The 23,854-nt window shown below is 51.4% G+C and overlaps 9 protein-coding genes across 9 annotated transcripts; 3 read left to right on the top strand and 6 right to left on the bottom strand.

Moving 5' to 3' along the window:
* The first annotated feature begins 90 nt into the window (after positions 1-90).
* F5J12DRAFT_835468 (uncharacterized protein) lies at positions 91-2,067 on the top strand. The gene is made up of 9 exons (XM_051745913.1): positions 91-213; positions 276-583; positions 643-818; positions 876-941; positions 1,003-1,363; positions 1,419-1,535; positions 1,592-1,645; positions 1,701-1,784; positions 1,838-2,067. The coding sequence occupies exons 1-9, from the start codon at positions 152-154 to the stop codon at positions 1,987-1,989; spliced, it is 1,380 nt and encodes a 459-aa protein (XP_051599498.1). The 5' UTR covers positions 91-151; the 3' UTR covers positions 1,990-2,067.
* F5J12DRAFT_835463 (uncharacterized protein) lies at positions 2,068-3,613 on the bottom strand (the record flags this gene model as incomplete). The annotated part of the gene is made up of 4 exons (XM_051745912.1): positions 2,068-2,319; positions 2,348-3,091; positions 3,151-3,481; positions 3,605-3,613. 4 exons carry the CDS (start codon positions 3,611-3,613, stop codon positions 2,252-2,254), a joined length of 1,152 nt encoding a protein of 383 aa, XP_051599497.1. The 3' UTR covers positions 2,068-2,251.
* On the bottom strand, positions 3,594-5,121 carry F5J12DRAFT_835458 (saccharopine dehydrogenase). The gene is made up of 4 exons (XM_051745911.1): positions 4,846-5,121; positions 4,318-4,794; positions 3,998-4,267; positions 3,594-3,940 (listed from the first exon to the last, which is right to left on the bottom strand). The coding sequence occupies exons 1-4, from the start codon at positions 5,001-5,003 to the stop codon at positions 3,739-3,741; spliced, it is 1,107 nt and encodes a 368-aa protein (XP_051599496.1). The 5' UTR covers positions 5,004-5,121; the 3' UTR covers positions 3,594-3,738.
* A 983-nt stretch (positions 5,122-6,104) lies between these two features.
* F5J12DRAFT_722056 (peptidase S24/S26A/S26B/S26C) lies at positions 6,105-6,793 on the bottom strand (the record flags this gene model as incomplete). Its single annotated transcript, XM_051741341.1, has 2 exons — positions 6,105-6,668; positions 6,722-6,793. Coding segments are annotated over 2 exons (636 nt in total), but the record flags the coding sequence as incomplete, so codon positions are not given.
* A 3,097-nt stretch (positions 6,794-9,890) lies between these two features.
* On the top strand, positions 9,891-10,878 carry F5J12DRAFT_783241 (uncharacterized protein; the record flags this gene model as incomplete). Its single annotated transcript, XM_051742829.1, has 2 exons — positions 9,891-10,071; positions 10,256-10,878. 2 exons carry the CDS (start codon positions 9,891-9,893, stop codon positions 10,876-10,878), a joined length of 804 nt encoding a protein of 267 aa, XP_051599494.1.
* Positions 10,879-11,453: 575 nt separating this feature from the next.
* On the bottom strand, positions 11,454-14,743 carry F5J12DRAFT_769592 (uncharacterized protein; the record flags this gene model as incomplete). The annotated part of the gene is made up of 4 exons (XM_051742232.1): positions 13,705-14,743; positions 11,885-13,645; positions 11,777-11,835; positions 11,454-11,721 (listed from the first exon to the last, which is right to left on the bottom strand). Exons 1-4 carry the CDS (start codon positions 14,497-14,499, stop codon positions 11,454-11,456), a joined length of 2,883 nt encoding a protein of 960 aa, XP_051599493.1. The 5' UTR covers positions 14,500-14,743.
* A 64-nt stretch (positions 14,744-14,807) lies between these two features.
* F5J12DRAFT_835444 (septin) lies at positions 14,808-16,797 on the bottom strand. The gene is made up of 11 exons (XM_051745910.1): positions 16,624-16,797; positions 16,434-16,565; positions 16,293-16,374; positions 16,103-16,240; positions 15,930-16,047; positions 15,780-15,881; positions 15,580-15,728; positions 15,433-15,528; positions 15,299-15,380; positions 15,143-15,222; positions 14,808-15,088 (listed from the first exon to the last, which is right to left on the bottom strand). The coding sequence occupies exons 1-11, from the start codon at positions 16,691-16,693 to the stop codon at positions 15,034-15,036; spliced, it is 1,104 nt and encodes a 367-aa protein (XP_051599492.1). The 5' UTR covers positions 16,694-16,797; the 3' UTR covers positions 14,808-15,033.
* A 74-nt stretch (positions 16,798-16,871) lies between these two features.
* Positions 16,872-20,440, top strand: F5J12DRAFT_941573 (muts domain V-domain-containing protein; the record flags this gene model as incomplete). The annotated part of the gene is made up of 12 exons (XM_051749692.1): positions 16,872-17,147; positions 17,250-17,318; positions 17,373-18,066; positions 18,119-18,220; positions 18,276-18,747; positions 18,805-18,896; positions 18,944-19,092; positions 19,139-19,220; positions 19,315-19,399; positions 19,450-19,801; positions 19,853-20,074; positions 20,128-20,440. 12 exons carry the CDS (start codon positions 16,872-16,874, stop codon positions 20,326-20,328), a joined length of 2,796 nt encoding a protein of 931 aa, XP_051599491.1. The 3' UTR covers positions 20,329-20,440.
* On the bottom strand, positions 20,126-23,787 carry F5J12DRAFT_941569 (aconitate hydratase; the record flags this gene model as incomplete). Its single annotated transcript, XM_051749691.1, has 17 exons — positions 20,126-20,729; positions 20,781-20,836; positions 20,927-21,089; positions 21,173-21,256; positions 21,308-21,506; positions 21,527-21,713; positions 21,833-21,866; positions 21,923-22,051; positions 22,092-22,106; positions 22,153-22,311; positions 22,364-22,554; positions 22,604-22,664; positions 22,713-22,795; positions 22,852-22,988; positions 23,075-23,214; positions 23,266-23,368; positions 23,483-23,787. 17 exons carry the CDS (start codon positions 23,785-23,787, stop codon positions 20,478-20,480), a joined length of 2,298 nt encoding a protein of 765 aa, XP_051599490.1. The 3' UTR covers positions 20,126-20,477.
* Between the last annotated feature and the right edge of the window lie 67 nt (positions 23,788-23,854).

Raw genomic sequence — 23,854 nt, 5'->3', positions numbered from 1 at the left:
CTCTCCGACACGGTTGTAGTTGGTCGTGCGAATAGAGAGTCATCGGGTCGATCCATAAGCACTATACACGTGGAGTTTCCGTCAATTGACCAGCTTGCCGCAATCATGAATAGGCAAGTCTGCCTCATGTTGACTCCCATCTCCCATCCAAATGACCTCTATATCAGAGTCATCTGCCCATAGCTCTGGCTGGCCAAACGATCCCGTCCCGCTGTGCGTATCTCTCGATCCCTTTGCCTGATCGACTAGCTCTCTCATGTCACCCGACCATCCAGCGTAGGATACCTGAGCCGCAAGGCCCTCCCCATAAAGCGAAATGATGCCGAACCACTCACCCGAGAGGATGTCCAGTACGATCTCCTCCATCACATCTTTTGTGATACCCAGGCCGTCTTTACGGGTCAAACACCTGGCTCTTCCGGCAAAGTCAACTTCTGCGATCTCTATGTCAATGCACTGTACAATTCTAGCAAATGTTCTAAAGTTCTCAAAGATAAGATGATCGAAACCCCTGCATTTGCAGTCGAGCTTGCAAAAATATCCTTGCTCACAAACGTTGGGCGGATCAACACAACTATGGCATGTACGTCAGAGGATCCGTTCCTCCTGCTTCCCGCGTGATCGCCCTAACTAGATCGTCAGTTTTCCCCGAGATGAAGACGGCCCTCAGAACCTATCATCCCGTTCCCTCACTCCAAAAAACCGACGGTAATGCTCAAGATGCACCGCGGATCAAGAACTGTCTGAAAGCAGCCTTGTTACCATCAGAACTTAAATCCATGGCGCCATCAACGCCGGAAGAGATCCTCGAGAATGCGGTGCGCGTCTTAATTGAGACCCATTGCCCATCATCACACTTACACTTCCGATCCAAGCGTGCACGCCAGCTCCCTCCAACAAGTGTTGTTAATCTAATCTTTGTCCTTGCAAACCACGCAGCTGTGAGTTTTATGGCCCAGTTCGACCCAATCACAGTAGGGTCACACACCCCATAATGACTAGCCTCTTGCTGCTACTCACTTCGATCCTCCCCTCAATTTTCTCGATCTTTTCCTCCCCATGAAGATTTCCTCCGCCGATCGTGCAAGAGCGTTTCTATGGTTGATGTTTCATTATCTGGAGGGGCCGGATCAACCAAACCCCTATGACGACGACTACTCTCGTCAGAACGTTGGCAAAGTGCCGCGGTTGCGTCGTCTCTCGGATGCTGAAACGGCAGCGGAAAACGTCGATACTATCGAGGAGATCGAATGGGGCAAGACCATGTCAGCCCAAAGGAACCTTTTCCTGCAACGCCTCGTAACTTCGCAGGAAAACGAAAAGAAGGCAAAGAGTGCGCAAGCTGCGTCATCGATGCAACGAAGTATGTACTTTGCCCCAAGAGAAGCCTCCACTCTAAACGTCCCCCTCTTCCGTAGCCGATTCCAGTTCTAGTCGATCCCGCGTAGCACGGCCGTCAGATGACGGTGCTGGAGAAAAGCCGTACATTCATTACTTGCCGCCACAGCGATCCGTGCCAGGATCAAATCCCCCGGGTTCGTGCTCTTCCTATCTCTGGTCATCCGGCCGTTTACCCTGTCCGCTACTGCAGAACTTCGAGCTGGGGGAAGTAGCGCACACGCTCTTCAACGGTCGATGTTAGAACGTGAGTGACATTTCAGACCTGTTGGAAAGTCATGCGTTACTAAACACCATCTCAGACGCGTGGCAGGTGATAACGAAGACCGATCCCCTAGCCGACTCTGACGAAGAGCTCATGGACGAGTGCGTCAGGGCTGACTACAGCGAGTAGTCTCCGATTCCCAACGTCTGTTGAATTCTTACACAGTTGTTGCAGGCCGCCGCATAGATGTCATCGGCAGACTGCGTGGGAAGCCGCCAACCCCACCACCAGATCCAGTGGCTACTGACATCCCCGATGCCTCATATACGAACAACGTGCCCAACAGCCGCGAGCATCGATGGCGGACGGTGGAATCATGGAAGTAAGGCTGGAAGCTTACGCGCCTTTATCTTTGGATACACGACAGCCGTGCATATACTTGTAAACTATACAACTTGCCGCATACACCGTGCTCCATAAATTGGAATGCATTGTCATCTGAGACATGTTAGACATGTACAAACGACAGGGATGTCTAGTGAGCGTATTTATAAAGGAACGGTGAGCTTGGGCATGAGCAATGTGGTTAGGAGAGGGGGAGTTAGTAGTTGGCCACCATCCATTCGAAAATAAAAGACTCCAGGTCAGTCAAAAGATTCCTGGCATTGACAGCACGTCATGCTGAAAGCTAGTTCTTCCACAGCCATAAAGCTCAGCTGGGGCACTCCACCTCTTCTGAAGAACACGGTTTTTCGCCTCGCAGTCCTCCAAGAGGCGGTGGTGACAGGCTGCGACGCTTGAGCGTCCTAATCATGTCTCTTGCAGTGTACGAACGACTGAAGGTTTGGAGGTTCGACTCGCTGAGAGGGAAAGGCGCCGCCCTGACAGTGCGAGGTACAAATGTTGTCGTGACTTCCAATGCAGGAGTAAGGAGAGCTGATGGTGGAGCCCGAACAAAGCACCTTTCCCCGCCGTCGGCGAAGGAAGCACCAGGTGATAGCTCCCGAAGAGGCATGTGCAGCCTTCCAACGTTAAGTTTCGGTCGGGGTTCCGCGGGGACACTTGGGAGCTGGGGGCATGAGTGGTTGGTCTGTTGATTCGAAAAGGCGACTGTGTCTTTAGAGGACCTTCCGAGAGTAGCGCTGCTCATGCGAGTAGTAATCTCATCAAGAGAGGGTGCGAACTTCCTCAGCTTCGTGGGGGTTTTCACGTCAGCAGAACCTGCTCTGCCAGCAGAACGTTGTTTGCCGATGGGTATGCGGAAGTCAATCTGTTCGACCCAACCCTGGTGAGACATCCCACCGTCCGGTTGTTCTCCGCAACCGTTTCTCGACACCGATGCGAATACTGCACGTGGAGACTCCAGCCCTGGGGAAGGCAACGAGCAGTGGAGGATCGCCGGCGACTCTGGCGGAGTCTTCGGGGTAGTGGCCGCTGTGGGAGAGGGTGGTTCAGACACTTTGGACAAAAACCGAGCTCGTCGTTTGACTTTGGGGTGGGTAGTGTGAGCGACCAGACCGGCGTAGCACATCGCACGAAACACATACGCTGCTTGCTTTTCTGGTTTTTTATCGCCAGTTCTTTGCGCAGGTCAGGGGCTTTTGGGGCTCCTAGAATTGCCCTCCGTTCGCGAGACGCTTTGAGTAAGATATCGAACTGCTCACGACCTAGACCCTTGGGGACGAGAGACGTCGACTGCCGCAGGGGAGAAGTCTGATGTCTCGGAGACACATTAGGTGGTGGAGACAGATGTTTGGCTCTGAAACCGTCGCCGTCTGCCTCTGGCTCGCCATCTGGAAATGGAGAGTAGGGCGCTGGTTGGGGCTTTTCGGGTGAGGCTGGAGAGACGCATATCAAAGGAATGGGAGAGCCGACGGGCTGCAACATGAGGCTTATTGGGGTAGCTAGAATGACCGACGATACGTGGCTAAAGACTTATGGCGACCTGCGCCGACAAGAACGAACGAAGGAGAGCGATTTTGCTCTGGTTTCTGCACCAACCTTCCGCATCGCACAGCCGACCATAGCCCCCGGTACAGCCGCAAAGATACACACCAAATATCTAAGTATCTTTTCTTCTATGTGTACATTACATCCGTAATATGCGCACATCATTCGACAGTGAGGTGAGGTGCTCACGACCCTGCCAGGTCTGCAACCGCTTCTGCGACCTTATCATCAAACAACTTTTTGGCATCTGTCCAAACCCGTGAAGTCTCCCTCTGAGGAAACTCTTTCAGGGATGGCAGTAGGTCCGAGCTAAATTGCTCCGATGCTTCCCGTGGCAAAAGGGTCGGTAGGTGGTCAATTGAAACCACTGAAAGTGGTAGTCCTTGGCTGCATCATTATCAGACTTGTTCATCATACAGGCGATCGAACAAGACCCCCACTCACGATAAATCGACTGAAACTGTGGGCTCGGCGAATGTGGTATTGACATTGTAAATGGGTAATGGATTGAACGGATTTGTAGTATCGCAACTGACGTCTACCACAACAGACAATTTCCTTTGCGTGCCAGCAGCTTCTAGCTGTTGCTTGTTCAAGAAAGGAGGTATCGCTGAGGAGAGATATATGCAATTGACAAAAATGTCAACGCCGAGCAACTCCTCGAAAGGTCCACCCTTGGCTGTCTCAGCCATATCCCATTTGAGGATGTCATCCCTTCAGCAGTTGCCAATCAACCTTAGTAACGAAGCAACTAGAACACTCACTCATCAAGTCCGATTTTACGGAACAGATCTACCGCTCCGCGTCCACATCTGCCCAGGGCACCGATAACAAGCGCCTTGACACCCTTACCACTGCCGCCAAGGGCGGTCTTTACATTTTCGACCATTGCCGCTTCGTTTGGGTAAGGTTCCAAGAGGCCCAATTTTTGCCCTTGTTTCTGTGAGGCCAGTGCAAGCGCACCGACGGCGGCACCAGCAAAGCCTGCATGGAATCCAAATGCTGCGACGCGACGGCCAGTTGCGTCCGTCAAAAATTCCAGATCGTAGAGAGTACCTCCGCCCCTTTGGAAGCGGGACAGTACGGATGACCACCCAGCCTGTCCCTTGTAACAGTGCGCGAATTGGATATGGGTATGCGGCAATGGATCGTTTGATGCGGGCAGTTCCTTCAACCCAATGATCGGGATATCGAGCGGCGCACCGGGCCACGAACTGTTGCGGACTAACTCACATCCCACTCTGCGGGTGCGATGTGAATAAAATGAGATCGGATGAAAGTAGCACACATACTTTCCAAACTCTTCATCATCGAAGATGCGTTGCTGATCGCGCTCTACATAGATGGTAAAGCCATCCTTGATCAGTTGTTCAGTCGTGGATGGAGTGAGAGCTGAGCGACGCTCAAACTCTTTGGTCTCGCAGCGAAGCCAGAACACCTTGGAAGCCATGATGGAGGGCCGAACTGGAACTCAAGTTTTTTGAGTGAAAATCGGAAATGACTCGGAGTCATGTGATGGATACTAAGTACAATATTTGTCTTACCAGGTGTAGTCACCCGATCTGATCGAGCACTGCTATCATTCGTTTCGAGAGTGTAACGCCTCATGTCTGAACCCTGCGACAATCCACCGTCTTCAGAGGACGCGGCGCCGGTCAAGGTCAGCACACTGAACGGGCCTTCGAGCGATCGTGTCGAGCGGTAACTGATCTGCGCCGCCAGCAATGTCTGGACAAGGCAAACGGCCTGAAACTAGAAGGGAATGACCTGTTCAAGGCAGGCAAGTGGACCGAGGCATTGGTTGCTTATAGGACAGCACTCAGCCATTTGCCCCCGAGAAAGCGCCCTGCCACTGTTAACCAACCCAACGATGTCGACCCTTCTTCCAGCGACATCACCGAAACCCCAGACGAGCACGACAAGGCAGTAGAGAGTACACCAGAAGCTCCCACCCAAGACGAAGTGGAGCTCTCGAAAGCTCGCGCCGTGGTCAACGCCAATATAGCTGCGTGTTTGATTAAGCTGGTGAGCCTTGGATTTCTTCTCCGTTAGGTATATCGTTGACTCCAGGTCTCAGGACGATAACAAAGGTGTCATAGACGCTTGTACAAGCGGTACAATCGCATACTACATGTGATGAAAGATGCGCGTCTCACTTCTGCCCACAGCTCTAGAAGATGATCCGCACTACATCAAAGCTCTTCAACGCAGAGCAGCCGCTAGCGAGAAAATTGATTCGTGGTCTTTGTTAGCCCGAGCTCAGGATGGTCAGGGATTCAGACTTTTCAATAGCCAGTGACTTAAACCGGGTTTAGATTACAAACTACTCTTAGAGCTCTTTCCCGCGGGCTCACCAGAGGTATCGCGAATCAAGAGGGCGTTACAATTGTTGGAACCTCGGGTGAAAGCCGCTCAGAAAAGAGAGACCGATGAAATGATCGACAAGTTGAAATGTCTTGGCAACAGTGTTCTTGGTTCGTAGACACCCGAGTGCAAACTTGCGCGTATTGACGACGCTGTACAGGGCGGTTCGGACTCTCTACGGACAATTTCAAGTTTGAACCAAACGGGCAAGGAGGTTATTCGATGAACTTCGTCCGCTGACTTTATCATGACCCTGCATTATTTCCCTTACCATCACCGTCGCACTTGTAGCTACTATTAATTTGGTCAACATACGTGACCCCTGGAATGAATATTTGGAATCGATCGAAAGGATAAACCTGTTGTAGTCCGAGTGCGTTATGTCGTCCAGGAAAATTAACCAAACACATACTCTTGCAACAATTTTGCCCCTGATAAGCGCCATGGATACTGGTCCGTAGTCGCGGGAGTCTATTGAGCACGAGGTATTGTCTCCTGCTACCCAGACATGGCCTTCCGGTACGACGACATGTTCTGTTGAGGGAGCCTTCGAACCCGTGGGGTCAACACAGATTGTATCTCCGGCGAGCCCGATGACCCTCTTGCACACGATCCTGTTAGGGTTGAACGGTGACTTGAGGGAAACCAGTTCTCCTCGGACCAAGTCGGGGAACAGACGGTACGCTAAGACGCATTCTACGGCGATTTCACCATTGACGTCAAACGTCGGAAACATGGAAGGACCATCCATCTAAGAGGTATGTATGAGCCATTCACAGTAGGATGAGGAGTAAAACGACCTACGAGACATGGGCTGCCTACGTTTTCTTTGAACAGGTGGAAGGCGCACACGAAGTTAACTGCCTGCAGAAAGCGATGTCAGTACCTGTATGTCATAGAGGAGCTGATGGAACCGAACATGCAAAGACCCCAGACCGAATTTTTTGAGGAGGAACTTGGCCTGGTGCATCCATGGCAGCGTTGTCATACGTACTGGTGGTGGTCGACAACTTGACGGCCACCTCAAACGACCCGACTCGCGCGCTCGCCAAGCCAGTTCATACTAATAGGGGAATTCACAGCGCGTTTTCATGCGTCGTTATCGTGCGTTTTCGATGCCGTTTTCGTTTCGTTGACCGGGTAAGGCCGAAAACGGCAGTTTGCTTTGATATCCCCCGTTTTGGCTTCGTTTTGGCAGTTTTCGAGGTTACCTTGCTTGCAAGGCTTCTACCGGGGTCATAAATGCGTGGGAGCCAACTCACCACGGGGATTCTTTCCATTTCCGGACTGCCGTGTAATAGGGGTCCAATACTGTCAATATTTCGTAAGTGTCCAATGCACAACTGCGAGAACTCAACAGCAAAGTCTAGTGTAGAGTACTTGATGGCAAACGTTATTGTGGTGTCCGTCCAACGCACAACTGCGAGAGCTCGACAGCAAAGTTTATTGTACAGTATTTGATAGGAGACATTATTGTGGTGTTATATCTTAGTTGTCTGAGGTACAAATGTGAAAGCTGGATAGCAAAGTCCACTGTACTAGACCCTTGCTGAGATCTCCTGCCACCACCAGTCATCAGAAAAATAACACATAGACTATTTTGACTATGTTGTGACTATTGTGACTATTTGTGGCTTTTTTTGAAGGAATCTACTATCTGTGCTTTTTTTTGACCTGTCAAGTCCAGGCCTACTCTGACCAACTCCAATGCTGGATGAGGTCTGGGGAGAGGTTTGGAAGCAAGTCCAACAGAAAGAGCAGGACTCTGACTGGCAGAGTGTTGGCAAGAATGAAGTCTGCTGAAGGTAAGGGCAGAGCAAAGTGAGGGCATCAGGTTTAGCTTGTGTGCTACCCCCTTGCATGATCTCAGCCCTTGTATTTCAGAGGGGGAGTACAGACAGACAGTTGGAGGTAACTCTGACAGGCAGAAGATGGAGACAGAGGGAGTAGGAACTAAGTTGATGTTTGTACTGAGGAATGGCAGAGTATGATGCATGCTTTTATACTACTATGGAGGTACAGTAACCAGAATTGGAACTGACATATGGAGACCCAGAAATTTTCAAGTAAAACTTCCTAGATGATGAATGAAGGGTAGATGGAGGACATATGAATGGGTAACATAGAACATCCAGAAAAGGAAACAGTCCAGGCGCTGGACCATGTGGTGCATGTGCTGCAGAGTACCTGACTGCAAGCTGTCAGGAAGGAGTCCAAAGGTAGTCACATGACCCCTCAGAGAATGGTCCATTCAGTCCAGTAGGAGAGCAGTACAAGTCCAACAGCAGTCAGAGCAGAGATGACTCATAAACATCAGGGGGCAGGTGGAGTTGGTGTGGAGTGAGTGAATGACTGGCAGAAAGGGGTGTGGAGTGAGTGAGGACTTAGGATGAGTGCATGATTATGACAGTGCCCCCCCTTAGGGCCTGAACCCCTGAAGGCCACATGTATGGGATGGGATCAACACAAGTTGATCATTTGAAACCATTTTGATGCCTCAAGGATAATGGCTTTAGCCACAGTGGAGCTTCATCAGAGTTCGAAGTACTGCTTAAAAAACACATGTCAGGATACTGAACCTTTGTCCTTTCCTCCCATCACCATGCCTTCCCAGTGCCAGAGCAAAACCCCCCAACCAATCCCTAGTCACATCCATGACTACTCCCAAGTCATGGATGAAGAGCTGGTCATCCTGACTGATGACTCCACTGACACCAAGTGAGAGAAGTCTGTGGAGAAGGTGCACTGATGAGAGGAGGCTGAGCAGAGGGAGAAAGAGTGCAAGGCAGAGTGCAAGGCCAAGCATGAGGAGGCCAAGAGGTGGAAGGCAGAAGAGGAGAGACTGGAGGTGGAGCAGAGGAAGAGAGCAGAGGAGGAAGAGGAGGCTCAAAGGAAGAAGGTGGCAGAGGAGGAGGCAGAAAGACAGAGGCAGAGGGCCCAGGCCAGATGGGATGAGGCTGCACAAAGGTGAGTGGTGGAGTACCATGAGTCAGGTGGAACTGACTCGCAGCCTCATTTTTCTTAGACTATGCAGTGTGGTGTATGACATCAACACCACCCAGAGGGTCCCTGGGACCTCTGTGGTGGTCACTGTGACCAGGTGGCCCCCCTGTACTTGCTGTGTAGTGAGTCTGACAGTGGGGCAGTGTGAGCCAGGACAAGGCAAGACCAGGGCCTGTGTGTCCTGCCACAAGAAAAAGAAGGTGTGTAGTTGGATGAGGGAGGATGTGGTGGGAAGGGACCAAACCTTCGTAGGGGTTCCGCCGACGAGGCAGAATCTTGCCTGAAGCCGACCAGTCTCTGGATGTGTTCGAGTTGCCCAACTCTGAGTCAGAGATCCGTATTCGCGAACGTCGTTGGGATGACTGACGCGCTCGGGCGTACAGCAGTACCCCCAGTAACAAGGACGCCAACCCGAGAAACGAGGCGATGGCAATGACAGCGACGACCGTCGCGGATAATTCTGACGTCTGAACATTAGCGTTATTTGGACGGGACATTGTGTACGGAGCCGTGGAGCCGGGTGGAGGCGAGGTGAGGGGTGAGAATGCCAAAGTTGGTGAAAGCGTCGTCGGGGAGAGTGCAGTGAATGCAAGAGAGGGTGTAACGGGTGTAGCAGCAGTACATGAGGCAGTTGAGTGCGAGCTAACGCAACCTGGAATACCACCACTTTCTTGCGCCTGTCCCGAGTACGTTTGTGGAACAGTGCTAGGCAGGACAATCGAAGGGGTGGTGAATGCATGCGAAGATGTCACACTCGGTGAGGACCCTTCATGGAGAAAGTAGGATTGGCAGAGGGACACCCAAAGGGATAAACCGACATACCAACAGTGGCCAGTAACGGCGGGTCATCAGCTGGTAGGATGACGACACAACATGGATCGCAGACCACCGCATCGTCACCAAACCCGTAAAGCCACGATTCCAATCTTAAGGGAAGACATGGTCCTTCATATAATTGTTCATCGTGAGCATGGGACGGGAGCGTGACGAGAAAAAGAAAGCCCAGCCAGGCTCGGCCAAGCTTGGATGGATGGCGGTGCCAGGAGATGGCCAGCATCTCACGTATAATATTAATGTTCACGTTCCGCTTCAAGCCAGGGATGAACCCAGAGCGCCTGCCAGAGACGAAGTGGCCAACCCAATGTCCAGCAGTGGGGAGAATGAGAATTGAAGACGAGAGGGTCAGGATGTGCGACGCCGTTCAATCAACGATGATAATCTATTGCGGTGTGATATAAGCGCTGGAGATAGGCTCGACATAGCCTCTGGTACAAGAAAAACACATACGACACCCTTGTCATGGTTGCAAATCACTGTAGAACGTTTTGTCACCAGCCTTCCGAGGGGCCCAGCCGATCTCTGGTGTGATTGTCGTCCTCGTCGAGCCAGCGAGTTACCGTTTGACGCTCGACTCAGAGTCTCAGATACGCCGAGAATCTCGGCATTCACGAAAGAATCCAAGGCACTTGCCATATATCAGTTTTATCCTTCAACGCCGCTTTAGCAAGTCTACGGCAATGGAAGACAGGGAATTAGAGCAACGGAAGGGCCCAGTGTTGAAACCAGCTGCCACAGACCCGAGCCAACCACAATCCAACAGCACCGGAGACAGGAAAAGAAAGGCTGAAAGTGCGCCTAACGCAGAACACCCAATGAAACCCATGGCCAGCGAACGATTTTCGGACGGTGAGCACCCACCCATCTCTTTCGATACGCGAGCGAACTCGTTGCCAAATAACGATAATGTTGATATTATTGTTAGCTCACTTGCGACCGAGTTCCTGCCGACCAGGGGGATACCTGTGCGGACGGCCCCCTTCGCAATCGGTACAACACGAAGTCCATCGTCCTGCACCCGCCGTGGACGTGCACCGGTGTCGACGACCAAATGTTTCTCATGCCCCACCCCGTCATCCGCGTTCAGGGCTATCATCAAAGTCGGCTGTCCCACAGCGTGAACATGTTGCAACGTAGGCGTTCTGATCCTGCCAGTCGTACTTTGAGAGAAGCCTAGCTGACCAAGGTGGCTATTCGAGCAGATGCCTGGCATATGGTTCGCAATTCGGATCCTCTGGCGGACTCTGACGAGGAATGCCCTGACATACACACTCGACTCGACTACTGTGAGTTGGCAGTAGCTACTTGTACATACCATCTGTGGGCTGACATCCTGCAGCTAAGCGAATACAAGTTATCTCTCGACTGCGAGGCAAGTCACCAACGCCAGAGACAACGGGTTCGGTACCAGAAAACCGTTCTGATAGGCGTCGTGACAGTGCGCGCTGCCGATAGCATTTCCATTGCGTTACAGTATACCGTTCTCCATGAACGAATAGCACAGGCCCTATATATTGACTACTATGGCACAAATTCTAGAATGTATATCGTAGTATGCGATAAACCAAACCATAATCAAGAGACCATCAGACGAAAAGAACGAAGGGTGTTCTGACTGGTCATGTCCCCAAAAATAAAATACATTTTGCGCGTTCAAAAAAGAAGGCTATAGCCCTGCTCAGGGGCGATAAGTACTTCATTCCGCAAGCCACTTCTCGCATTTCTTCGCGTACTTGTCCAATAACTGAGCAAGATCACGAATGACAAACGTTAGCACGACGCTGGCGAAGAACTCTGAGGCACGTTTGAGCTTTACTTCGGCGGCACTCCTGGCCTCAGCGGGGAATGTAGCATATATCGGGCTCAAGGGTTGCGCCAGCAATGCCTGCGAATGCTCGTCAAGCAATTGTGCATCCGTAAACAGCCTGCCAAGGCCGGTTACATATGCTGCGGGCGAATCAAGGCTAAATTGAGAGTGAGTAAGTGGTAATCACTGAACACATCTGAGGTCAGACATACTGTTTGCCATTCGTGAACTTGTCGAATTGACGTGTCAACTTCCCGCCCCATGAAGTAACCTGAGTTACAATGTTAGGACATTCCAAAGCGTTGTTGATTGTTACGCACTCCACCACTCTTCTTCAACACAAAACCTTCCCCAACGCCCAGCTTTTTGCCGAAGTTTGCAACCACACTATCGCATATCGATGAAAAGTCCTCCAACTTTGCCACCCAGGCCTCTGCTTCCTTGCGCCCAACACTACCAATGCCAAGTGCAAATCCACTGCAAACACTTCCAGCCCCAAAGAGCTCAACAGAAACTTGCTGCATTTCCTCGAGAGCCGAGCAGAGGACCTCCACAACCCGAACCTTTTCAGGGATGTTCGAAAGTTTCGCTCCGCCTTGCGACCATACACCCTGTGGTACGTGTAGACGGCGGGTAATATAACCACCCGACTTCGAGTTCATTGTGCTCGCCAGGAGCTTCATCAAATGATACGGCTTTCGCTGACTGTCAGCGGGCGGAGCAGGTGGAAGGGGAGAAGTTGGGGTGGTCGGAAGGTGAGTGAGCATTGCAGATGGTGGAGCGAGGGTCAGGGCAGGTGGAGGGGACAAGACATCTGTTTGTACAACAAGTTGAGGTGGGAGATTTACATTGACGTTGATACTTTGGTTTAATTTGGAAGCGTTGGATACTTTGCGGGGTGGGTTGGGTTGGGCTGTCTGAGGTAACCGCGGAGGGTGAGGTTCGAACGGAGATATCCGACCGTTAACGACAGACGGTCGACGACCAGGCTGAGACGAGGCACGACTTCGTCCAGTAACCGAAGTGGAAGTAGAAGTTGAGGGTGTGGGTGAATCTGATGGTCTTGACGGTGGTGGTAAAAAAGGCGATGGAGAGGACTCGGTAGGGGATGACGAGTCTGTAGTGGTAGTCGATGGTGGAGCGGACATTTTGTTCCGTCGCTGCTGTAAAGTACTCATCGCCGTCGAAGAGTTGATGAGCGGTTGTGCACCCGCCACTATCATTGACTCCCCACGGGGCCGTGAAGTGAGGAATTGCGTGGTGGCTGGGGAACTTGATGGTTTTGGAACAGCGGCGACGGTGGGCGTACGGAACGGGTGGACTTGAGTTGGTGACGGGAGAGGTGGGAGCGGGTGAGAGTCTCGTTTCACCGTGTGCGGAGTATCTGGTCTCCGAGGAAGGGATGGGACGGATCCCGACCTGTCATCATGCTCGGCATCGTCACTCTGCGAAGGACCATCCAGCCTAACGCCTTCCTCGGTGACGGAGGTAAGTTTTGTTCCAGATCCCGTTCTCTTATGTCCAAGCGAATTTCCACGTGTCCTGCTGACCTCGAGGAGCCGACTTGCTTGCGGGGGTATTGCGGGCGGAGGAGGCAATGCGATCTCAGGAGGCGGAAGAGGGGATGGTATCGGACGGGGAGGCAGCTGTTGTACAGAGGAAGCGCGAGGTCTGCCAACAGGAACGGGTGCGTGTTGTGGTTGATTGGGTCGGTTGAGGGTAGTCTGGTGTCTGCTTGGCGAAGAGTCAGGCGAAGCATAGGGATGTACAGGGGTGGTAGGAGAAGAGTAATCCTGGGACAAGTGGGCAGCGTTCAACATAGCAGAACCGATGCCTTCATGTGCATCCTGCTCATCACTTAGGTCACCTTGCATCAAGGGGTGGAGCTCATCTTGGGTATGGTCTGTACGGTAAGACGAGGACCTATGGGAATCTGATGACAGGGACGGTGAGGAGGGCGATGGAGGTTGAGTAGACTCTGTCGAGGTGGAAAGCGCATACAAGGACGTCGGTGAGTGTGGTATTGGTGGTATACTGTATATCAAGCTGAGGATATTCATCCGGTCAGCGTACGTGTCGTGCTGAGGAATGGTCAGCGCCCTCTCGCATATGTGGCAAGGCGTAAGTATAAACGACCTACAATGGACTTCAGTCGCTTGACTTCCTCCTCCTGAGCAACTACGCTGCGCCGACGACCACTTCGTCTCCGACTGTCTGTGCTGTCCTCACCTCGCCTTACCCTCTCCATGACTTCACTGAGAAGAGCGACACTCCTTCCGTAAGCGATGACAGCAGCATGAGGGTCGTGATTGGTAGCGTCGAGCTGAACGGCTTCACGCGCCAACTCAAGTGCTCTGGTCAGTGCCCGACGCGAGGAGGGCCGTGATTCAGTCCTCGAGTGTGGTTCTGCCGGAGACAGCAGCAGACGGTCAGGAACGATGTCCTGGGTGGTTGAATGCGAATGCGAATGAGATGGTCCAATCCTCGGGGTAGGGTCAGAGGGAATCGACGGATAAACTGCGGTCGAGGATAGATGGGATTCGAATGTGGGATATGGCGAAACAGAAGCTTGTTGAGCCTGAGGGAAGGCAGCGACGGCGACCAAGTTGGCAGACGCAGCAGGTCGACTGTAAGTATGTTGACTAGAGCTGACGCTAGGCCTGTGTCTTGACGCGAGCCGAGTTTCGTCGGACATATCCGCACCATTTGTGAGTGCTGAGGATGTCGCCGGGAGACTAGGGATGGGCTGGGTTGGGGGAGGGCCGGCGGGGGGTACGGTAGCTGCGGACGAACGACGGCGTTGGGCGTGTGGAAAGGACGCAGCAGTGGGAGAGGGGGACGAGGGCTGGGAAGGTCCCGACACGTGATCATGCCACTGGCGAGAGCGATGGACGATGGACGGCGGTCGGGGGTTGACGTTGAGCTCGAGGACCATACCGCGGAATCGAAGGTCGCGGTGGGAAACCACAAAGCCACGAAGAAAAAAAAAAAAAAACAGAACCGTTGGAGCAAAGACCGGAATGCGAACAAGAGCGAACTTCGGCCGCGTCCAGTGTCCAAACGGTGGTGTTAATCACTGTACAGCCTGGAGACCATGCAGAGCGGCGCCGATGCGTATACGGCTGTGTGCTGACCGCTGGGCTGCGCGGTGCCAACGACGGGGCGTGCGTGCTCTCACTGGCCGCATCACTCAATATCCAAATGAGGAACGTCGGAGTTACAAGTATTTCACAGCTGATTCAACTCCGACGCGTCAAGTGTGACAGTGGCATTTTGTATGGAGCAAGGAACACAAAGACAAGAAATAGTGACAAGGCAACACAAGGAGCGTCTGCATTATCCGCTAATAGAGTCGCAGAGATTAGAAGTAACCACAAACGAGGGAATGGACAAGTCAGTAAGGAATGGACGCGGCACAGGGTATACTCTAGACCACACAGTCCGATGCTTTTCACCAATCGAAACTCCATCAGTCTCGGAACTCGCCCTGTGAACCTTGGGCAGCCAGTCGGCTCTCCAGATTTCTGTCACATGGTCTTCTTCAGTGCCTGTCAATCATCGCTTGTAACAGATCATACCTCAGAGATTCTTCCTTGGCCAACAGCTCCTGTCGCTTCTCATTGATCTCCCGCTGTACTTTAAGTTCGATCTCACGAAGCTAAAAAAAGAGAAAAAAAAAGAGGAACACAGTCAGGCCATAGTTACCGGAAACCAGCGTAGCACCCTTCACGAACCTTCTCTTCCTCACGGCGGAGTTGTTCCTCCTTGAGACGCACGCTCTGGGTGGCAAGCTCCTCAGGGAGAATAGACGAGTCACTGTAGACACCACTGGTCAGTATGGATTCGGGGTACAAACCAAAACTCGTACTGCGCATCGGCGTGCACCGTCCTGGACAATTTTTCGGTACGGTACGTCTCGTAGAGCACGTCGTGGGTGAGCGACTTGAGGTCCGAGAGGTGAGAGCTATCCATTCTTTCTTGTAAATGTTCACATGACGGTGCAGAATCAACTCACTTCAAGAGGGCACTCCTGAGTCTGCTGAAATCCGAGTGCTTCGGATTGTCGACCTCAACGATACCCCAAGGGTATCGCCTGGCGCGAACGGACTGTCCATCTACATCGAGCACCTCCTCAGAACCTATGATAGCAAAGGGAAGGAGGGCCTGTACGATACGATTAACGTTGGCAGGACGGATATGTGTCGAAATACCAACCCGTAGTTCACTGTTGTCTTGGATGGTCTCCTCGTCGTCTTCTTCAATGTCATAGGGGAAGTTATAGATGGGGATGTCGTAATGTTCGATGTCTTCCATGATCTGTCGTGCAAGTCAGTGCGGGAACAAATTCTGTGTGCCAATACTGACGCGTTTCTTGAAACCCCGGAGTTCGCTTGGGGTCAAAGAATCCGCCTTGCCGATGACAGGGATCACGTTGACGCGAGGTGACAAGCGGCGCATTAACTCGATATCCATCTCCCTCAGACTGTTGAGAGAGGAATATCAGCAAAAGACGTCACGCGCAACTTGAGCTGACGTACGCATGGCCAGTTGGCGGGATGAAGTAAAGCAGAGCATGGATTCGGTTGTCCCTGAACCTAGGGTTACGTTTGATACGGGATTCTTCCGCCAAGATGTCGTCGTATTGGCGCTCGAGGTAGCCAACAATTTCTTGAAAACTACGAAAAAAGGAGTCGAACCAATCCACGTAAGCGAGAGGGTAGTACTGACGCGAACTCGTTGTCGATGTTGTCACCGAAGCCAGGCGTATCTACGATGGTGAGCGCGATGCGGACACCATCCTCCTCGAGTTCTACAAGTGAAGGGTTGGACATAACGCGGTAATGTTAGGCCGCCAGGAAACGGACATACCGACGTTGACGGGCTTTATCCTGATGCCTTCCTCGATGTGCGCCGTGTCTGGGTTGTCGGACACCTTGTGGGCCAAGACCTCAGAGTCACAGAGGGTGTTGACAAAAGTTGTACGACCCGTTCCAGAAGCACCTATGGAAGCGAACAAAAAGTCAAAATTTGCGTGTAAAGAGAGGGGCAGGAGACGAACCGACGACCATGAGAGTGAACTGGACACCCTTCTTGATCTTGTTTCCTCTGCGTCTGCCAGCGAAAGACATTTTGATGGACGAAGGGTGTTGTCTGGTGTCAGTGAGCTTGCTAGACTTGCGAACGGCAAGGCAAGAGAGGGAGCAACTCGTCCCAACCACTTTTCAGACTCCGACCCTTCGGCGCCACCGCGACGCCGCGAAGCCCCAGAGTCCTGTCAGACGCGTACCAACTAATTGATTGACTTTAATGGCACACCGCGTCAGGCTAATACGCGTCTTTCACTCCTCTGCCGGAGCATTTGAGCCCAAGAGACCATCCGTGACGATCACCAAGAAAAAGTATTCTGAACTCCCTCGCAAGCAGCTGTCCGCGTCTGAGACCGCGCCAGTGACGTGCGACGCGTTGTCCGCCAGCGTGCTTTCCAACGGCAACAATACCCCCTTCCATCCGTCGCCTGCTCCCGGTATCTCTGAGCCCATACCGAGACCGAGGAGACGAAAAGCAAAACGGCCTTCTCTCCATGTAAATGCTGGTGAAGAGATTTCAGGAGTAACTGACCCGCCAAATGGAAACCACCCAGATGCCAGTTCTTGCTCCAAGCAGCCTAGAAACGCGCTTGCCAAGGAAATCTTGACCAATCTCAAAAACTTCCCCCACTGTATCTTACTCACAAGAGTGGGCCAATTTTACGAGGTATGTGTGTAACTGTCCGCGAAGCGATTGGTTAATCGTAACATGCTTCTTCAGTCATATTTTGATCAAGCAGAAGAGGTGGCGAGTCTCTTGGGCATCAAGCTGACTTCTCGCGTCTGGGACAAGCAGAATATCACCATGTGCGGCTTCCCCCTGATGCATCTTGACAAATACCTCAAGGTCCTTGTCCTTCATCACAAACGTTTCGTCGCCATGTGCGAAGAGTTTCCCCTCCATAAGCCAGGCCAAAAACCCGCATTCGAGCGCCGTGTCGTTCGTGTCATCACCCCAGGGACCCTCATAGACGAACCGTTCTTGGATCACTGCCAGAACAATTACCTTCTCGCAATTGCATTTTCACTATCATCCAATAGTGAGAAGGACACAGGGACCATTGGCTTGGCTTGGATCGACGTGTCTACGGGGGAATTTTTTACCAAAACCCTTCCTTTAGAAGGTTTGAAAGACCATCTGGCCCGGATATGTCCCGGAGAAATCGTTCTCCCGGACGAACTGAAATCCTGTGCCGATCATCCAGTCCGAAAAGCAGTAGAGGACGAAGACATTCTTGTCGCGTATACACCCCCTTCCGCCACAGTGCGGGCTCCTCTTGATGATCCCCCGTCAGATTCCTCTATTTCTGGCACGTACACGGCCCACGAACTAGAAGCTGTTAACATCCTTACGAATTACATGCGCCTAAACCTCTTGGAACATATGCCTCAACTTTCGAACCCCAGCAGGGAGGGTATGGAGGAACGCATGCATATCGACTCTCACACCACCGAAGCTCTTGAAAGTCAGAGAGAGCGCAAGGGAAGGAGGGACAGCGGGTAGTTTACTTAGCGTGGTTAAGAGAACAGTGACCAGCAGTGGGACACGATTACTGAGTCGCAGACTTTGTGGGTGTCGCCACATTACTGACGTTGACTTCAATAGCGCTGACAAATTCATCAGGTTCACCCAGTACATCAGTCAGGGAGATTGGGACACGCCAATCACTGGTGGCTTTTTTCTATGACAGGCCCTACCTCCGCGAAGACATCGTGCAATCGTTGAAGGAATGCGAGGACACTCTTCGCATTGTTCAAATGTTTCTCCTCCGGAAAGGAGAACTAAGGGATTTACTATCGATCCATCGGACCATTGAAGTTTGGATGTTAATACAAAGACGGCTTGAACTCGAGAGGAAGATGGAGACTCTCGAACGCGGAACTTCGACCGCTAGCGAATGGGGCAACATTGATGCTATGATGTCTAGCATTGCGGACCTTCAGAGTTTATCGCATCGCATCGCATCTGCATTGGATGACGTCGAAAGTGCGGATCCCTCCACGCAAGCACCAGAGGAAGACGACGTTTCTCAGGAAGATAAAGCCGTGAAAACGATTGCATACAATGGCGTTTACAAATGGACGGTTAGACCTGAGTGAGTTTCCATATGATCGCTCCGTGTCTTCGGCAGGATGCTCAGCCATTGCCATAGCTTTGCAGAAGAACTTGCGGAATTACACCAGAGGCTAAGCAACCTCCTTGACCGTCGGCGAACGCTAGAGCGAGAATTACAAGTTCAATATAGTATGTCAGGCTCACGCATGCGTTAGATACTACTGAGATCGCCTAAGATGCACCTTCCTTGACACTGCGCACATCCCCTGGTCAGGGTATGCATGTTCACCTTGCTCGGGCGAAACGGGATCAGAGTAAGATAAAATCCTCTCCGGAGTTCATCAGTATTTCGGAGAATGCTTCCACTGGCAGCTTCTTCTATCTGGTATGTTATTTTGACCGATTCCCTCTCTCATGCTGAGCAATGATAGCCTTGGTCGCAACTTGGTAACCAAATCGTTGAAATCGCCACAGCTATCTCAAATGCTGAGAAAGAAATCTTCGACACTTTGCGTGACGAGGTCATTTTCTTCGACGACATTTTTCGACGCCTGCTGAAGTTGTCGTAGGTTAAGGTTTTTGCTCCCCAACTGAGACGAAATGCCAGTGATCATGGATGAATTGGATGTTACGATCGGCTTTGCTAACCTTGCGGCAGAATTCCGGCTTACTAGGCCAGTTGTAAAAGATGGGTGAGTATCCATTGTGGCAGCTCTGTTCAATCTGATGTCACGTCTTTCAGTACTGGGTACGAAGTGATACATGGTCGCCATCCGACAGTCGAACTTGGTCTTCTTACCTCTGGTCGAGTTTTTACGCCAAACTCTGTGTCGCTGAAAGCTGACTCACAGCTACATATCATTACTGGACCCAATATGGCTGGAAAATCAACATTCTTAAGGCAAACTGCAATAATTGCGATTCTTGCTCAAACTGGATCATTTGTACCTGCTGAACATGCTGTTATCGGTGTAGTCGATAGGCTGTTTTCCAGGGTCGGGGCCAAAGACGACCTGTTTCGAGATAGGAGTACATTTATGGTCGAGATGCTAGAGACGGCTGAAATCCTTCGACGTGCGACTCCCAAAAGTTTGGTGAGCTACATGCACCCATGGCGATGAATCAGACAACTTATCAAGTTGAAGGTCATCATGGATGAAGTTGGCCGGGGCACAACGGTCAGAGACGGTTTAGCCATCGCATTTGCCACCGTGCATCATCTAGTCGTAAACAACCGATGTCGAGCACTGTTTGCGACCCATTTCCATGAATTGGCTGATCTACTCTCCTACTCCGAAGTCGACCACCATGGTGGTGGGGTCTTTCGGGGCGTCGGATTTTTCTGCACAGATGTACGTGAAACTGAAGTATGTTCTGCTGACTCGTCACTCGCAAAGAACATATTCTCATTTACATATAGGATGGCTACTTCACCTACTCTCATTGCCTCAGGCCGGGCGTCAACCGCGACAGTCATGCGCTCAAAGTTGCCCAGTTGGCAGGGATGCCGACGTCCGCTGTACTACTTGCGAAGAATGTCTTAAGTGCGCTACAAGGACAGCAGCATTTGAGTGTTGCGCAGCTTTCGCAGCTTGGGCAAATGGCGACTACCACTGAGTAACCCTCTTCTCGGAGTTGTTCTGCGACATGGGAGGGTCATGAAAGCCAGTTTTCATCGGGCTTAATCTTCGGGGAACCTTTCGTACCAAAAGTGCATATATATTGCATGTCCCTGCTAGTACACTGGCTCTAAGGATCACGTAGTCGTAGTCATGCCATCTGTGAGCGGATGTAGTTCAATGCCGATCCTGACCGGAACCAGTTCAGCTGGTCAGCAGACATCGTATGTTTGACGGGTATCTCAATGGCTTCTCCACTGCGCTTCAAAATGCGAAGCTTAATGGCGGCGTTTGGATCCCCACCAAGGAGAGTAGCTACACCAACAGTTTCGATTGTGTCTCCGGACCCGATACGAGAATAATCGGCCGTATCAACAAACCAAAGTGGGAGGACACCTTGTTTCTAGATGATTCTCAGAACAAATATCGTAGGTTACGGAATGTCTGATCTCACCTTGAGGTTCGTTTCGTGAATGCGAGCGAAAGAACGCGCGACAATCATGGCACACCCTAAGGAAATGAGGAATGCTTGCCTGCAGAGCTGGAATGTAGAGCAAAAATCTTACCGTAAAATCGGGGCTGCAGTGCGGCAGTGCTCACGGGCGCTGCCTTCGCCATAGTTTTCGTCAGCGATCAACGCCCATGGTCGGTTACGGGATCTGAGTCTCTTGGCGATTGTCGGGATGGTATCACTGGCAGTTTCCATTGCACCGTGGTCATGATCGAAAGCGACATTGATATCACCGCCTTCATCGTTCACCGCCTAAAGTCACAGTTTCAGAAAAGAAGAAAAATTAATGTATCATTATCTCACCGTGATCACTGAGGATGCAAACTAGTCAGTACACTTCTTTCGAATTCGATAGAACGGGACGAACAAGTATTTTCTGAGATGTTGGTGAGGTGTCCCTTGTATTTCAACCAGGGGCCCTTGACAATCGATCAACACTGCTGACCTTCTGATAGGGAAGGATCACTCACGGCGGCAGAAATATGGTCAGTTGTGCATTTGCCTCTTACCCTCATCAACACCTTTAATGCAGGGAGCTCGAGGCCTCTAGGATTTTGGGGTCCAAAGTGACTTGAGAAAGGTTCCAGAAGTTCAAGACGTTGAGAGTCACTTTTAATGATCACTTCAGTTTCTGGCTGAGGCTCTGGTATGGGGCTAGGGGTAATAACTCTGGTTTCCCGAGGGAAAACCCATTCGAAGGCAAATCTTGACCTCTAGGGGAAGAGAATTTGAAAGGCTCTCCATTTGGTAAAGTTATAGAATCGGTCGTCGGGTTGAACGAAAGCTTCCCAGAGAAGGCCATTGCGGTAACGATAGTTGGTGATGCGAGGAAATTCATAGTGTAACTATTCCCTGTCGTTACGAGACTTGAAATTACTGTGGATGGTCAGATACTGGTGGAAAATCTGCAGAAGAGACCTTACCGATTGAAGGATGTGAGGATGGCTTTGTGCATGTCAGCTACTGTGAAAAACTTTCCCAGTTCTATCACACACCGTTCTCTTTACCCTTGGCGTCATCTCGCTTCCACTTACAGAAAAAGTTAGAATACGAACCGGAAGCGGCGGTGTAGACCGACCACTTACTTGACCAATACATGGACCGCAAGCATTAGCGAGAACCATGGCGCCTACCTCCTGCAAACTGGTCGTTACTCCGTCACGCTCCATGGTGGCACGAATTTGCTCAGAACCAGGTGTGCATAAAAAGGGAACCTGGGTTTTGAGCCCGGCAAGCCCTCGCTTGCTCAGCGACTTCAGCAACCCTAGTCTTCAAAGTCGTCAGCTGATATTACCCTGAAACCACTTGAACCAACCATGTCCTCATAAGAACTATTGGTACATGAGCCGATGAGACACGCAGAAACCTCATCCTTCCACCCGCGTTCTTGAACAAATGCACCGAACTTCGACAAAGGGGTTGCCAAATCAGGGGTAAACGGCCCGTTGATCATGGGCTCCAGTTTCGAGAGGTTCTACATAGAAATGATATCAAAATCCGCTTAAGCCAAGTCATGCAAAACTTACAATTTCGATGACCTCATCATAATCACAGCCCTCATCAGCACTAAGGTAACCCTTGGCAGCGGCTTCATCGGCAGCACGGGCCACTGGACCTCTGCCGGTCGCGTGTAAATATGCGCGCATATTAGCCGTGTAGGGAAATGTAGACGTTGTCGCCCCCACTTCAGCTCCCATGTTCGCGACAGTTGCAAGTCCTGAACAGAGTTTGTGTCTAGGCCATAAAATCCAGGAAGTGACTCCTACCGGTGCAAGACTGGGTATGAACACCCGGACCAAAATATTCCAGGATGCGACCAGTGCCTCCCTAAATGCTGATCAACTAAATAGTGTGCCCTGCAGGATTCGTACTCACCCGAACAGTGAGCTTCCCGGTCAAGTAGAGGATTATATCCTTCGGAGTTGCCCAGCCATCAAGTTCACCAGTCAGATGTATGCCTAGCGTTACACCATCACTTAAAGCCTGTGGAAATTTGATCTGAAAAGCAACCCACCGACTACCTGAGGTGCCTTCAGCTCCCAAGGTGTTCCTGTCATAGCGTCCACCGCGTCCGCTCCTCCAACACCTATAGCGAGTAAGCCCAGACCACCAGCATTGGGTGTATGTGAGTCTGCGGGACAAATTAATGGCCTGCTTACGCCGTACGCCTTACTTACCGGTTCCAAGCCTAACACAACGCTGAGTGAGTAGATGAGAGGGAGCAAGGTACAACTCACATGAGCATTCCAGGAGCAGCATAGTTTTCTAGGACGATTTGGTGGATAATTCCAGAACCCGGCTTCCAAAACTCGATGCCATATTTACGCGCGGCACTCTCCAGGAAATCGAACACTTCCTGGTTCGAAATGATGGATCTCTAGGTATCTTTAAAGTGCAGGATAATCTTAAATAAACGGCAGCGAAGTACCTCAAGATCAGATGCAGCCCCATCAGCAGCCTGGATGAGATGGTCACAATGGATGCTCGTAGGAACCGCGCAACGGGGTAGACCAGCACTCATAAACTGTAGGCTATAGTGGACATCAGCAAATGTTAGGGCGGATTTTAGTGTATAGCTTAACGCACAGGGCCATTCTGCGGTGCGGCAATTAGTTTCCTCTCAACCATCGAAGAGAATAACTGACTGTGCTGAGGCGTCTTGCATGGCTACGCGTTGAGGGTTTAGCTGCAAGTAAGCATCCCCCCTGATTTTCCCTCCACCGGCAAGGCTTTTTTCGGGATCAGTTAGGTGACTGTATAGAATCTTTTCCGCTAGGGTGAGTGGGCGGTGGTTGAGTAGTTCCCGTACGCGCTCGAGTTTCCCCAGTAGTTTTTCGTAAGGCGGCGTGATGGAAGTGCAGTCTTTCTCGACGACCGGCGCATGAGTTGCGAGACATCGCTGTACAGCGCGTCTGGCGACGACACCCTTCCGAAGGGCTGGAAAGGACATCATGTTTCCTCGTCAGAGCCTGCCTTTCCCACTCAGCCTGATTTGTATTTCCTGAAGTAAAACTGTT

This window comes from Pisolithus orientalis (assembly GCF_024613125.1).
Source record: "Pisolithus orientalis strain OTSU chromosome Unknown F5J12scaffold_16, whole genome shotgun sequence".
Lineage (NCBI taxonomy): Eukaryota > Fungi > Basidiomycota > Agaricomycetes > Boletales > Pisolithaceae > Pisolithus > Pisolithus orientalis.
Note: the sequence above shows the minus strand (reverse complement) of the source record. Positions and strands in the feature narration are given on the sequence as shown.